The sequence below is a fragment of the Loa loa genome, assembly GCF_000183805.2.
Source record: "Loa loa unplaced genomic scaffold supercont3.172, whole genome shotgun sequence".
NCBI lineage: Eukaryota > Metazoa > Nematoda > Chromadorea > Rhabditida > Onchocercidae > Loa > Loa loa.
In genome coordinates, this window is record NW_018108352.1 from 112211 (window position 1) to 124993 (window position 12783).

Sequence of the window (12783 nt, forward strand, 5' to 3'; positions counted from 1 at the left end):
AAGAAATATGGAAAACTTTGGAATCCACAGAAAAAGCGGTTGCTGAACGTTTTATCGAAGCAATGACTAGTTCGGTTGCAGCCGCTGAAATTCCAAGTGATACGTCGCGTGAAGATTGTAATGACGCAAACATTTACAACTTCAGGAATAGAATAAATGCTAACGAATTATATGACTTTTATCTTGGAGTTAGTCTTATCTTCTTTTATCTATTTAGGTTTTAACTTGTCTTAATTTCTTTGCTTTTTTTTGACATTGTTATATATAATTTAGGATAATTTCTTCTAGTAAGAGCTACCTTTAATGATATTTTTTTTCAGAAATTTAGTCATTATATGCTGAATAGGGGATAAGGGATAAAGCTATCAGAGAATGAAAGTTTTAGGGAGAGAAGGGGTACAGTTAGAAAGCAAATTATATAAGAGGAAGAGAAAAAGAGAATGAAATAAAGTGAAATGAAGGAAAGGAGGTCAAAAGATTTGGAAAGATTCTCACTGTTTGTCGTCATTTCAGGACACAATCGTAAAGCCCCTCTACAATTCGACAGTAGGGCTTGTCATTACAAACAGACTAGTAGAGGACATCAGGGTGTAAGGATGTAAGGGTACATCAAAATACTTTTTTTTTAACGCTTCTTTCCTTATGTGTAGAAAGGATCGTATGTTATATGCGGCCTTCATCCAGTCAAGCAATTATCGTTGCCCAATAAAGCCGGAAACAACGTCATCAGTCTGTCACAGCATGCGGAATTAACAACGCTGGATGTGTGGTTCTGTCAAAGGCATACTTGAAGTGTCGTAGTTTTACTTCTTTTACTGAAAGTTCTCACACACTGAGCTTTTCATTCCATTATAATACCAGAGAGGTAAAAATAGGAGGATAGATTAACGGTATCGAACTTGAAGCAATACTTGATTTGCCGTATAGGCTTTAAATGAGGTATCTCTATCCACCGTAAGCAGGCATTTGACATCAAAATTACATGTAGATTTAAGCGGTTCTTCATACAAATGGAATTCTTCACAATTTAACACAAACAGTGAATGAGTGGAAATGTCTTACAATGAATTTGTTCTTGTATTTATGCCATCTTATGTTACCGAGATTTCTAGCAGGTTTCGAAGGAAGTGTAAGGGTTAATTGCAAGATTTTTTGGTACATTTTCTTTCTAGGTGTAAGTTCATTTGGAAGCTTTGCTTGCCATATTCTCTATATTATTTTGTTGAGATGTGCAGCTGTTTGAGAAAGATTTGTACTTTCCTCTGTTTCTTTTTTTTATTTATTTGCCATTCATTTCTGCCAATCAGGCGATGCGTTCAAACGTTAAGAGTGAGCCACAAAGACATGCCGGCTTGTCCGTGCTATCCACGACGTTATCGATGAAGGTTTAACGTGAAGTGTCAGTGATATGAAGTTCGAGATCTTTTCAATCGATTAATTCTGCTTCAGGTGGGCTCGCCTTGTTGGAGAAGAAAAGAGAGATAGGAGAGGAAAGGTGGGTTAGTTCTGTAGGATCGTAAGCCATTCCGGTCGTTTATTTCGTGCTCAAACGACCAATACAGTTTACTATCGGAAGAGTGGGTCAACTCGTTTTGGAGGAAGAAGTCTTAGTAGGGGATACCCTTCTTCCCAACTTTTCTCATCATCTTCATTTTGTAAAATACGGAAAATGCCGTTTATCGGAAAGGATTGGCGAGCACCTGGTGAAACTTGGGTGTGGTGCTCCAATACCGATGGATGGGAACAGATGAAACTACGACCAATTCAGGTAATTGTTGATGGATCTGCTGCAGTTGTCTTTCAAATTTCTAGACAGAGAAGCGGGTAGAACTATCGTTCCATGCTTTTGTTCATGCTTTTGAAAAATGCAAAGATTTAAGGTTGTTCTGTAACTAGAAGAGTAATAATTAAAGATTGTTTAAAATGTTACGGTAGTAAACTTTATGGAGAATTGTGTCTGTAATTATGCAAATCCTTATTGTCATACTTCATAAATGTAATTTAAAGCCATTTCCGGATGGATGATTTATTCTAAGCCGAATAAGTCATCATACTCCTAAAATGACTGATTTTTTTACATTACACAGCATTTGTTGCATGATTTTTTAAACTGGTAAACATGTCAGCCTCAGTGATATATATGCACTAAGTGTATACCAGAAGATGCTAATAAATCATCCCACTTTAACAAACTTCAGCGAGGAACTTGAAGTTGTACCCCAACTGAATGCTGAAAAAGCTTATGAAGTGTCTCGTAGGTACAGGATCTTTCTTTTTTGTCCGATCAGTAGATATAACTTCAACAAATGTCGAGGGCGCATCTCTTCAAAAATAGTTGAATCTTCGTCCTATAAGCTTTATTTTCACTCTAATTCTCTGCGAGGAAGAAGTCTTAAATAACTAGAAGTCTTTCTTCACTTTCATCGTTCATCAAATATATATATATATATATAGGAAGGGAAAAATCCCGTATAATCATGTCTCCCAAAATACGCTACGGTAGCAGAACTTCACAGAAAGTGGCTTTCACAAAAGTGTAGAAGGTTGTTTTTACTGTCTGCTTAGCAAGAAAAAATTTAATAACTCCTAAACTTTTAAATTATAACAGGTGGAAGAAGCAGTCGATGCAACTCGGTCGCCAGTTTGCAGTTCATTGGTGAAAAATGTTTCTTCGATGTCGCTATCAAGTAACGATGAAAACTGTCTACGATCGGATACTGATGATTCCGGTAGCTTCTGTTTATGTTTTACTTTTTTGCACTAAGCTGATTTGAATTGGACGGTTGCCGGATAAGCCAAGTTAAGACATATGTTAAATGCACTTTAATCTGAGAACGATCAAGATGAAAACTCTCATGTTTGTTAATTTTAATTGCTATTGGTTTTCCCCTTTTTTTCCAAAGAATCAAAAACAACTTGATGACTGGATTAAATTTTTATATTAATTGAGAAAAAATTTCAGTTTCAGAAGGTGATGATTGGATCCCGCATTGTTTCGTCAAAACTGGAAAATCCAAAGAAGTTAGCACCACTGAATTTTTCAAATTTTTCAGTATAACTCATGAATGTAATATTTTAAAATGACAGATTTCTCTCGCAATCAAGTCATTAACTGCATTTCATATACGAGTTATTCAAAAAATATGTCAACTTTCTAAGGCCGGTTTATATTTTTAATGTTTATGTTTTCTAGGTATAAATTCTTTATTTTGAAATATTTTACACGTGTATACTCTTGAGAAAACGATGCTTCTTAAATTTTTTGAATGGTTTTAACTGTTTAACTATAGAGTAAAAAAACTACAGAGTATGCAAATATAAATGAGATTTCGTGATTGAATCATAAAGCAGGTGAAAAATAATTTGGAATTCAATACATTTTACGTTGGAGTATCCTTAATCTTAAGCTTGTAAGTTTACTTATTGAGGTTTTTCAATTCACTTTGTTTAGTTTGTTGGGTGTACGAGTATGAGTGAGGCATTTCACCGATTGGACTTGGCACGAGCCGTGAGCGATGTCCGGAGATTCAATTATATCTGTAAAGTAAGCTTTCAGCATTAGGAAGTAGAACAGGAAAAATTATTTTTCTGGTCGCTGAAATATTGGAGGCATACATTTCTCATGTAATTTATTGGCAGGTTGTGCAAATCCTCGTTCAGGAGAAGTTGCAAAATCTTAGTGCTACTGCTCGGAAAGCTCTTCTTTCCATTATTAAGGCGATTGTACTTATATGTTAGTTTCATTTTTATTCAAAGAAAAAGTACATAAATCGTCTGAAGCAATCATATGTACATTTTCCTGTTAAGCTTGCTGCAATTCAAAAAGGAAAAAAGCTTTACAACATTTAAGAAAATATCGTTTCAAAGATCTAGTTGAAGGGATATATCAAAAACAAAAATAAAAATATTCCGCTGGAGTATTAAGATTGTAAAGTTTATTTGAATATTCAGGCGTTGAAAAGGACCTTCATATATCCATAGCACGATCTCTTGTTTGTGATTTTGGTGCCGGTCTTGAAGGTCACTTGTACGGTTCACCTCAATTAGTTTCGAAGCAACTGAATGTGATTGGTGATTTGTTGGAACTTATTTCCGAACGACGACCTCGTACATTAGCAGATAGTGACGAAGAATCAGTAACGTTTATGGATTTACCACGAGAAATTCTGTCAATCATCTTGAGGTATGTTCTTATTTTAATTTGACTTGTTTAAAGAAATAATATCATTAATGTTATGAAACGATAAAGAGGTGGAGTAGTTGTCAAAAATTGCTTCTTCGATCAATTTTTTGCACTCGAAATGATCGAGTCACCCGTATAATAAGTTATGCTATTGCAGTTCAGTCGTCTCACTCGTATAACAAGTTATGTTGTTGCAGTTCAGCCGTCCTTTTCTTTACCAGAGCATAGATTTTTTTTTAAATCGTAATTATTCACAAGTAACAGCCATTCCGCTTCCTAGAAGGATTCTTCAAGGAATCTTCCTCATAGTGATAGTTTTCTCATACTTGGCCAAGAAAACAGTCAGTTAGGTTCATACACAATAGATAGAAAAATGGATAGGTCTATAGTTTCAGTATTTCTCTGAACTTTCTGGTTGCACTGTTCCAAGCTATTTTTAATTCATATTATTTAAGCTTATGTTTTTGTACAGAAAACTTCCTGACCATGTTTCACTGCTTGAAGTTGCTAAAGCACATGAAGTTTTGGATGCCATTGTCAAGAAAGAAGAACAGCTTTGGGCATCTCTGTGCAACTTCCACTTTACGCAGGAGCAAACTGCAAAAATTAAAAGAGATCCGATTTCCTGGCGTCATACCTTCTTCGAACTTAAAAAATATTGTGGACTGCGGGAATTTTATGCTGATTTAATTCATCTTTGTTGTCACTGTAAAGCGATATTTTGGAAGGTAAGTTTTACTATTTCTAGCATCGATTTTTGAAAGAAGTTTCCCTATGTTTGTTCGCAACATCAGAATTAGATTTCCTTAACTGAGGATTTCGGACGCGGGAGTGAACTGACTGTTTTTTTTGGGGGGAGGGGGGCGTAAGACATATGAGAATAGGGAAAAATGTTTTGTATTAATTATACTCAGATAATCAGAACACTGAAATGTGAGCCCTGTTGTAAGAAAATGTAAACACTACTTTCAGGATCATGGGCATCCATGTATATCGAAAGATACACCTTCAGTGCGTGTTACGCCTCAACAGTTTGTTGACATGTTACTTTTTCTGTGAAAAAAGTTTGATTGGTTTATAAAATCGCTGTGGTTTATTTGTGATATACAGTAACGCGGTTTGGTTTCTTAGTATGCAGTATTTGTATCTGCAATGCATTCAAAAGTCAGATTACGAATTAAAAAAAAGGGAGATCCACTCCATAAGAAAAATGCAATTGTACTCTAAATTTTAATTGCCTTTACCTTAGGCTTCTTATTTGGGATCATTTTTTCAATTTACATAAACGGACCGTTGAGAATCAACTTAAAAATTGTATTGTATCTTTGTGATTTGTAAGTATTTGTAACTTTTCCCATTACATTTGTATAATTTGTGGATTTTTGATCTTTCGAATTTTTTATCATAAGAGTTCATCGACACTTCATGTCCAACAGATTCTGTTAAGATCCTTGAATTGTGAAGAGGTAAACACAAGGATTTTGAGTAAGTACTGTAAAATATTTATAGTTGTTTCCCACCGATTCCATGTAGCATCTTTCATCGTACAGTTTTTGTGTCTCAAATGTGACAGACTACGAATGTAATGTTTGGTGATAATTAATCTCATGCCTGGTGGTAATTAACAGTGGTAAACCGTCTTTTGTGCCGTCGTATCAAGTTATTTTGGTAAGTAGTGATGAAGCGCATCGCAGCATATTTGCAAATTTGTATATTTGCTACTTGCAAACTTCTCTGTTTGCTTGTTTATGCTACTGCACTTCCATTTATCCTAGTTAGGATATTCCAATAGAAACAAGCCAAGCTAGCCATTGTACCGGTGGGGAGATTCGTTTGCGGTCGTTCTTTTAAGAGTACTCATTTCATTCACACTGAGGATAAACACAGACGTTTGAACTGCTTGATTAAGGTATATAAATCAAAACATTAAATCTGAAAATTATCTACTAATAATTGACATTATCAGTTTGTCGCATGACTAAGCTCGTGAAGATACGTACGACTCGAAGTTCCTATTAATTAAATTTAAAGTGTGATGGCCGTACAAGCGAACAGCCGCAAGCATAACTTGGTACTCATCCTGATATGACGTTATATTCCCAAAATTTCCATAGTTTGACAAATGTGTTTGGACAGAAGTTTTTGGCCGATCCTTGTATTCGGAAAATAAATGGGTCGGAACCACTTTATAACATGGGCAATACATACATTTTTGTAATAATAATATGCAAATTTAAGGGAAACCTCGCCTTACTTATAATCTACAACACATCATAATAGTGCAAATAACATGTAGAAATGGTATATCCACTGATGCGTATGGACCACGCAAGACGCAGGAAGTACGCCTTGGCAGCGTGTTTCTTGCACGCTCTTTCTGCATTCCTCATTTTCATCAGTGAAGCCAACCACTTCTTGATGCTACCGATATTGGCGTTCGTACTTTGTCATGTGTTTCTTTTCTGGTGTGTCATAGGTATAGCAAAAGGTATAGAAAGGTATAGGTGTAACAAAAGGGTATAGCAAAAGGTAAAGCAAAACGCATGTGTTTTACCTTTTTTTTGGTTCTAGAAAGAAGTGTGGCTTTTCTGATGAATGATTTTTGCTGGCATGCAATAATCATAACCAAATGTGATCAAAAAGCGTTTGACCTGACTGTTAACTAGAATTAACTAGACTGTTAACTAGAATTAGCATGTGATTTCTAATATGTGACGTGATAAGTGTGATATGGAGACATATTCGGAAGAAAAGTATTTTGTTTCATATGTAACGTATTTTGCACTTATTTCTATATCGATGAACTTTGAAGTTTTAACACTGAAGTTATAGGCAGGGCATAACACAATTCGTTACCCATCATAAAGTAGTTAGTTATTTGGTAGGCCTGACACCTTTCGTGACTGTCTTGCTGCAGTTGTTCATGTTCGCAGTTCACGTCTATTCGATATTCGCTTTTGCCGAACAACGACAAGCTTACTCGAGATGGAGCCCACAGTATCTCAAGGTTAGTCTTTTGTACTCTGCTGAATGCTTTTTCACCTCCTACAGCGAAGGAGATGCCTAGGCTTGCACACACTCTCGTAATTTGCACTTTCCGAGTCCAATCCAAAATCTCATGAGGTTTATCTTCTTTACGTTCTAATTGTGCTCTTTGTGAAGTTTTATGAAGCTGCTTAATGAAACAGAATCTAAATAACTTCCAAAATATCACTTAAATAGATAGAGATCGACATTATTTGCAGGAGTGTTAATTGATACTGTCGCAATGATAATGTTCGTCCCTTGCATCAGTTTACCTGTTAATTAAAAGTATTATATTTCAGCTGTTGATATCAATTCTAATGGTCTCACTCATCTTTTCCTTACTCATCGCTGTCGTCACTGTCATTCACTACTGGAAGTCCGATATTTTCTTAAAAATTGGAATAACTGAGGTGAAACTTTTCAGCATGATCTCATGTTGTAAAGGATCATCAGTTTCACATTTGTTTCGAAAACAAGCTTGGAGTCAGAGATTGACTTCAAAAACTTTTGAAGAGTTCCATATATCAATAGAAATGCTCAATTCTAGCGCATGGTTGGCTTCAGTACAAAGCAAACGGATCGTCAGGAAATGAATTGGTTGCAAGGATCTTTCGAATGTTGTGGCGTGTTTGGTTACGAAGACTGGTTGCCTCTAACGGCCAGCAATAGCTTGTTAGAAACGTCAGTTAGCTTTATTTCTTCCGGGCTGCATGTTAGTAATGATGCAGTCGTATTTTGCCACTTTCAAATGATTTTCCAATTTATGGATTCCATTATTAACGTCCAGTTCTTGATCATTCTTTGTCTTCAGCGATTTATTTCAAAGTTTCTTTTAAGAACATCTACATCGCACTTTTTTTTTTCACCTTTAACATTAAAAACTTTATGGATTTCTAGTGATAACCAAATAATATTCAACCAGTCTATATTTGAACATCCCAGATAAACATGTGCCCATCGATATGCTTCCATACAAGCATTACTCTATATTTCTCTCAGAACTTCTCAAGTTATATGCAGAGTCCAATCCTTGTTTTCCAAGTTTTCTTGGGATAACGAATTTTAAAATTTGAAGTAAATTTCAGCCAACTGATATCTGATAGGAAAAAGCAGTGGTCTCACTGCACAAGGAATGGCTGTTATCTGCCGCATTCATGTTGTATAAGCAGTCAGCTGAAGTGCTCCCCACTAATATTGCTACAAAATTATACAAAAAATGAGGAGGTTGGGAAACACAGAGCTAATGAATGGTTTTATCTTACAGGTAAGGTCTAAATGTTACAAGATATTGACATTCCGAGCTCTTATTCGTTTGATCATGCTCATGTTTTCAGCACTGAAATCCTCAGCGAGTGCAGCTTAATTGTATCATCTGTTATGTTAGCTCGGAAAACGATAAATTGTTATAGATAGTTGTTAATTTAGCGAACATCGTTAATTTATTTTCAAGAAATGAGCAACTTGAATATAATTTATGAAAAATTTTGCTGATTATTGAAATGTTTTACTGTTCCTCTCTCTCCAAAAGTGTGAACTTTGAAGCACTTATCAGGCAACATAAATCTTTTCCTAACTATTCTTAACCACTCTTCGCAACTTTACGGGAAGTTCTTTATTCATTTGTTCTGTCACTATTACATCTCCTCTAGTTTTCTTTCATAACCTATGCAACTTTGTTACTTTTTGTTCCCTTTCAGTGTTTAAGTTTTTCAGGTTGTTTTAATGAGCTTAAACGCAGACTGAGCATCTTTCTCGTCGCTTTTTCTGTCATTAATTTTGGGATACAGTGCATCACTTTGTTATATTCACAAATTGCTTGTACCAGTTACGCTATGGTCAGTCATTGTGACACCGAAGATGAAACTGCCGTGCTTCCCGCATGGATTCTGCCATTTCCATCACCCTTTCCACAGACAATTGTCAAAGTTTATTCTTCTTCTTTGAGAGACAGTTTAACTTCACACTATATGAGCTGTATTTGTTCATTGGGAAATCATCTCTCCAACTTTATGGACAGTGATAATTAGGAGTAGTGAAGTAAATCTCATAAAATAAAGTCGAGCGCCCGGCATTTTATGCGATATAGTGACCATATGGTAGTCTTTTCTAGCAAAGAAATCTGGATGCTTGTGCAAACTGGATCATTTTGATAAAAATATTTAATTAAGTGAAAGCAAACTTGGATGTTTACTAAATTAGATAATGAGTCACAAATTTTCCATTTATAAATTAGATGGAAGGAGTGATTTCTATAATGTTCTAGTAGTAATTATATGTATTTCTTAGAAGTGTCAAGAACTCTGGAAGCAAGGACGTGATTTTCAAGAATTGATAACTTGAACTAAAGCATCACTGTACATACATTCTTTCCGGAGTTATTTTACTTTTTCATTGTTAAATAAAATCTAACCTTCCAGTCCACAAACATAATTACATTCATTAATGCTTAACAAAATCAAATATTAGAAAAACGAGACCTGTATGATTTCTTTGTGCTTGTTTAATGCTCCATTTCTATCAGTCTTATTTTTGTCATATTTGCATTTTATTGGAAGTATTAAATTTGTTCATTTGTTAATAACTGCTAGCCTCAGATCCTAATGCGGCTTAATATCAATCAAGAAGCTTTTTGAGGCATTCTCTGAATTGATGTAATCATTTTCTGACCGACCAATCATTCCATTTCAGTTCAATAAAATAATCATTAGGAAGAAATTAAAATAATTTCTGGAAGAGCTGATTTAATCATCAAATTCTCCTTATATAACGGCCCTTTCATGCTGAATTGATAACGTTCATAGTCGTATGTAAAATTAATCCAGTTTTTTTCGTTAAATGCATTGGAAGATTTAGAAATATCGAAGAGAGAATTATTCCATCATTCTGCGTTAATTGGGATTTGAAGAATGTCTTGATGCTTTATCGAATCCAAATAGCATTGATTCATTGATCAAAAGCCTGAAATATACCTTAAAAATTAGTGTAATGTATCAGGAATGCATCTTTGCTATTGGTATAGTAAACTAATACATAGAAATACGTTGATTTTGACTGATAAAAAAAGGAAAGGTTAAATGAGGAGATAGGAAGTGAGATTCCGAGGTATGAAAATTACTTCCTTTTGCTTCCTGATCCATCTCTGTTCGCATTCACAATCTACATTAATTTCTATTCTTCATTCAAAATGAGCAGGATTTTCGAGCAGACCTATTTCCTGTTCTTTATTTGTTTCTCATTTATCAAATATTTACTGATCGACCTATTCCACCGCGTACTTTATATTCAATATTCTCAAAGATATGATTCATCAAGTAGATCAGAAAATTTAGCTAAATAGCTTCGCTAATCTATAAAATCTAGAGAACTAGGCGTGGATCGTCCTTCCGCGATTACAATAGAAGTATGTTGTATACGTCATCTTTTGCTGCCTTATTTTTTCCAAATTTTTTAGTCAAGAATTTATTTGTTTTGTCTCAGTTTTGTTCCACTCACCTGAGGCCTCATTATGATGACTGGGCTCGAAAAACAACATTTCCTCCTCTAACATTTAGGGCGCATTTCCCTCCCTTTTCTCAGTAAAGTAATTCTTGTGTTGAAAGTGTTTGAAGTTTTTGAACATAGTAAGTGCAAAAATCAAAAAGAATATGGCGTGAATCGTTGCTGGAATTTTCTTCACCTTATCATAAACTTATACGTTCTGTATTTCCACTTCATGATAATGTTGCATTTTTATTTTCGCTGCCTAGCGGTTGCTGGTTGTTGGCACTAATTATCTTATCACCAAAGCTGTTATGACAACTAATTATCAGATTATATTCTTGCAGTAACAAACATACATGGCTTACCATATGTTTCGGGTAGAGTTTCGAACCTTCTTAACTTAAGCATTAGATTTAATTATCAGTGAAGAATGCTCACTGTTAAGTAAAGGAGCTGAAAATTCTATCGGCGGATCAGGCTTAGGCACAATGAGAATGATGAGGGCTTATGAGTAAATGGGATAGAACCAATGTTTGCATCAGTTTTTATGTATTTTGGATAAAAATTTGGAACAAATAATTGGAAATGAGTAATGAGAATTGTTGACAATCTAGATAGAATTATATGCCAAGGTCGACAGGTAGGATAACGACATTTCCAGGTGTAATTCGTAGTGCATACAGCATTTGTAAATTTATTCATTTTAAAGTAAAGCACTCTACTGAAAGCATTTTGCTTCCATTTTCAATTTTCTGCTTCCTTTTCTTTTCTTTCCTATTCTACTTTTAATAGTTGTGTGAAAACACATATCCTCTGCTATAAATGGACGAAATTTGTAACAGTTCTTCAATGATTATACTGTATAACTTCTTTATCATACATTGTTTGCCTTCTTTTTTTTAGTTTAAAAAGTAATAGATGAAATTTTTAACCATTGCTTTCCAGATCTGGAAAATATGTCAATGATATGTTGTTACGGCGGGCATTGAAATTGAATGAAACATTCGAAATATATTTCTTCTAATCACCTGGCTAAAAAGTAAAACAAAGCTAGTTTGCTTTGTTCATACATTTATCATTCTTTTCTCAATGATAATACTTCATTACCTTTTCAAACTTCGGCAATTCTTTCTAGAAGGTATATTAAAATATTGAACAATCAATATTGGTCCTTTAAATATTTGTTGTTATAAATTGATATCTAGTATAGTGTTGGAAATTGGATCAACATGGCGAAAAATACTTAATAACTAAAATGATTTGACAGAACTTCAACTTGATAACTAAAACGATTTCAAAAGTGAGAAGATATTTGATACCTTTTTACTTTTGATATCGTTTTAGTTATTAAATTGAAGTCTTGTCAATAATTGAAACTTACTGGTCGTTTTAAACTAATCTCTTTATTTGTTCGCTCTTCCACTCCAATGCCGCAAATAAAAATTACAGACGTAAGTTTGCAACAATTTGTCAGCTTACTGAGTTCTACTCTCTTTACAAATGAAAAATTTCATCCAAAAATATAGGGAAAAAGGAAGAATTGAGGATGGCGGAAGAAACAGATACTTTATTTCTTTTTTAGTTTCAGCTGTTATGAAAATGTGGAGTAGAATTGAAGAAGTGCTGTGATTAACATTAGAGCAATTCAGCAAAATACATTTCCAACTTATCCTTCTCATTTTTTTTTAAATCAATCTCTTCGCAAACTGTTTTTCTTAGTTTCAGCTTAATTCTTAATCAAATTTTCAAATAGAGTAGTAGTAGTAGTAGTAGTAGTAGTAGTAGTAAAGTAAAGTAAAGTAAAGTAAAGTAAAGTTAAGCTAAGTAAAGTAAAGTAAAGTAAAGTAAAGTAAAAGTAATTTCTGATTTTCCAAACTGCCTCTTATTCAATTATCCATCTCAAATTCCTATCATGATATCAGTTTCTCAGATATTACTCCTGTCTAGTACATAGTCAGCGAAATATTCCATTCTTCCTGTATAAATCATCAGTCCATTTCGTAGAAACAAGTGTCGAAAGTGTAGCAGAGACAAATTTTCTGAGATTGATGATGATTATTAAGGCAATAAATTTCGACAAACTGCTGTCATTG

The 12783-nt window shown here is 34.3% G+C and overlaps 3 protein-coding genes across 4 annotated transcripts; all 3 read left to right on the plus strand.

Annotated features, from left to right (window-relative positions):
- Positions 1-62: 62 nt before the first annotated feature.
- LOAG_08363 (hypothetical protein) lies at positions 63-791 on the plus strand (the record flags this gene model as incomplete). The annotated part of the gene is made up of 2 exons (XM_003143895.1): positions 63-188; positions 651-791. 2 exons carry the CDS (start codon positions 63-65, stop codon positions 789-791), a joined length of 267 nt encoding a protein of 88 aa, XP_003143943.1.
- Positions 792-1462: 671 nt separating this feature from the next.
- On the plus strand, positions 1463-5833 carry LOAG_08364 (hypothetical protein). Its single transcript, XM_020447677.1, has 8 exons — positions 1463-1768; positions 2609-2729; positions 2963-3021; positions 3452-3544; positions 3640-3733; positions 3952-4183; positions 4656-4911; positions 5156-5833. The coding sequence occupies exons 1-8, from the start codon at positions 1670-1672 to the stop codon at positions 5240-5242; spliced, it is 1041 nt and encodes a 346-aa protein (XP_020302118.1). The 5' UTR covers positions 1463-1669; the 3' UTR covers positions 5243-5833.
- Positions 5834-6481: 648 nt separating this feature from the next.
- On the plus strand, positions 6482-9237 carry LOAG_08365 (the record flags this gene model as incomplete). Of its 2 annotated transcripts, XM_020447678.1 has the most annotated exons (5): positions 6482-6681; positions 7016-7190; positions 7758-7891; positions 8296-8474; positions 8924-9237. In XM_020447678.1, the coding sequence occupies 5 exons, from the start codon at positions 6482-6484 to the stop codon at positions 9235-9237; spliced, it is 1002 nt and encodes a 333-aa protein (XP_020302119.1). The 2 variants fall into 2 exon arrangements, with proteins under 2 accessions (XP_020302119.1, XP_020305620.1); XM_020447679.1 differs by lacking the exons at positions 6482-6681; positions 7016-7190 and adding an exon at positions 7484-7620.
- Positions 9238-12783: the final 3546 nt, after the last annotated feature.

Bases quoted from the DNA above. Each gene is read 5' to 3' on its own strand.
- LOAG_08364 (XM_020447677.1), top strand. From the start codon at position 1,670: ATGCCGTTTATCGGAAAGGATTGGCGAGCACCTGGTGAAACTTGGGTG. The intron at 3,545-3,639 runs GTAAGCTTTCAG...ATTTATTGGCAG, and splicing joins GATTCAATTATATCTGTAAA to GTTGTGCAAATCCTCGTTCA. The intron at 4,184-4,655 runs GTATGTTCTTAT...GTTTTTGTACAG, and splicing joins ATTCTGTCAATCATCTTGAG to AAAACTTCCTGACCATGTTT.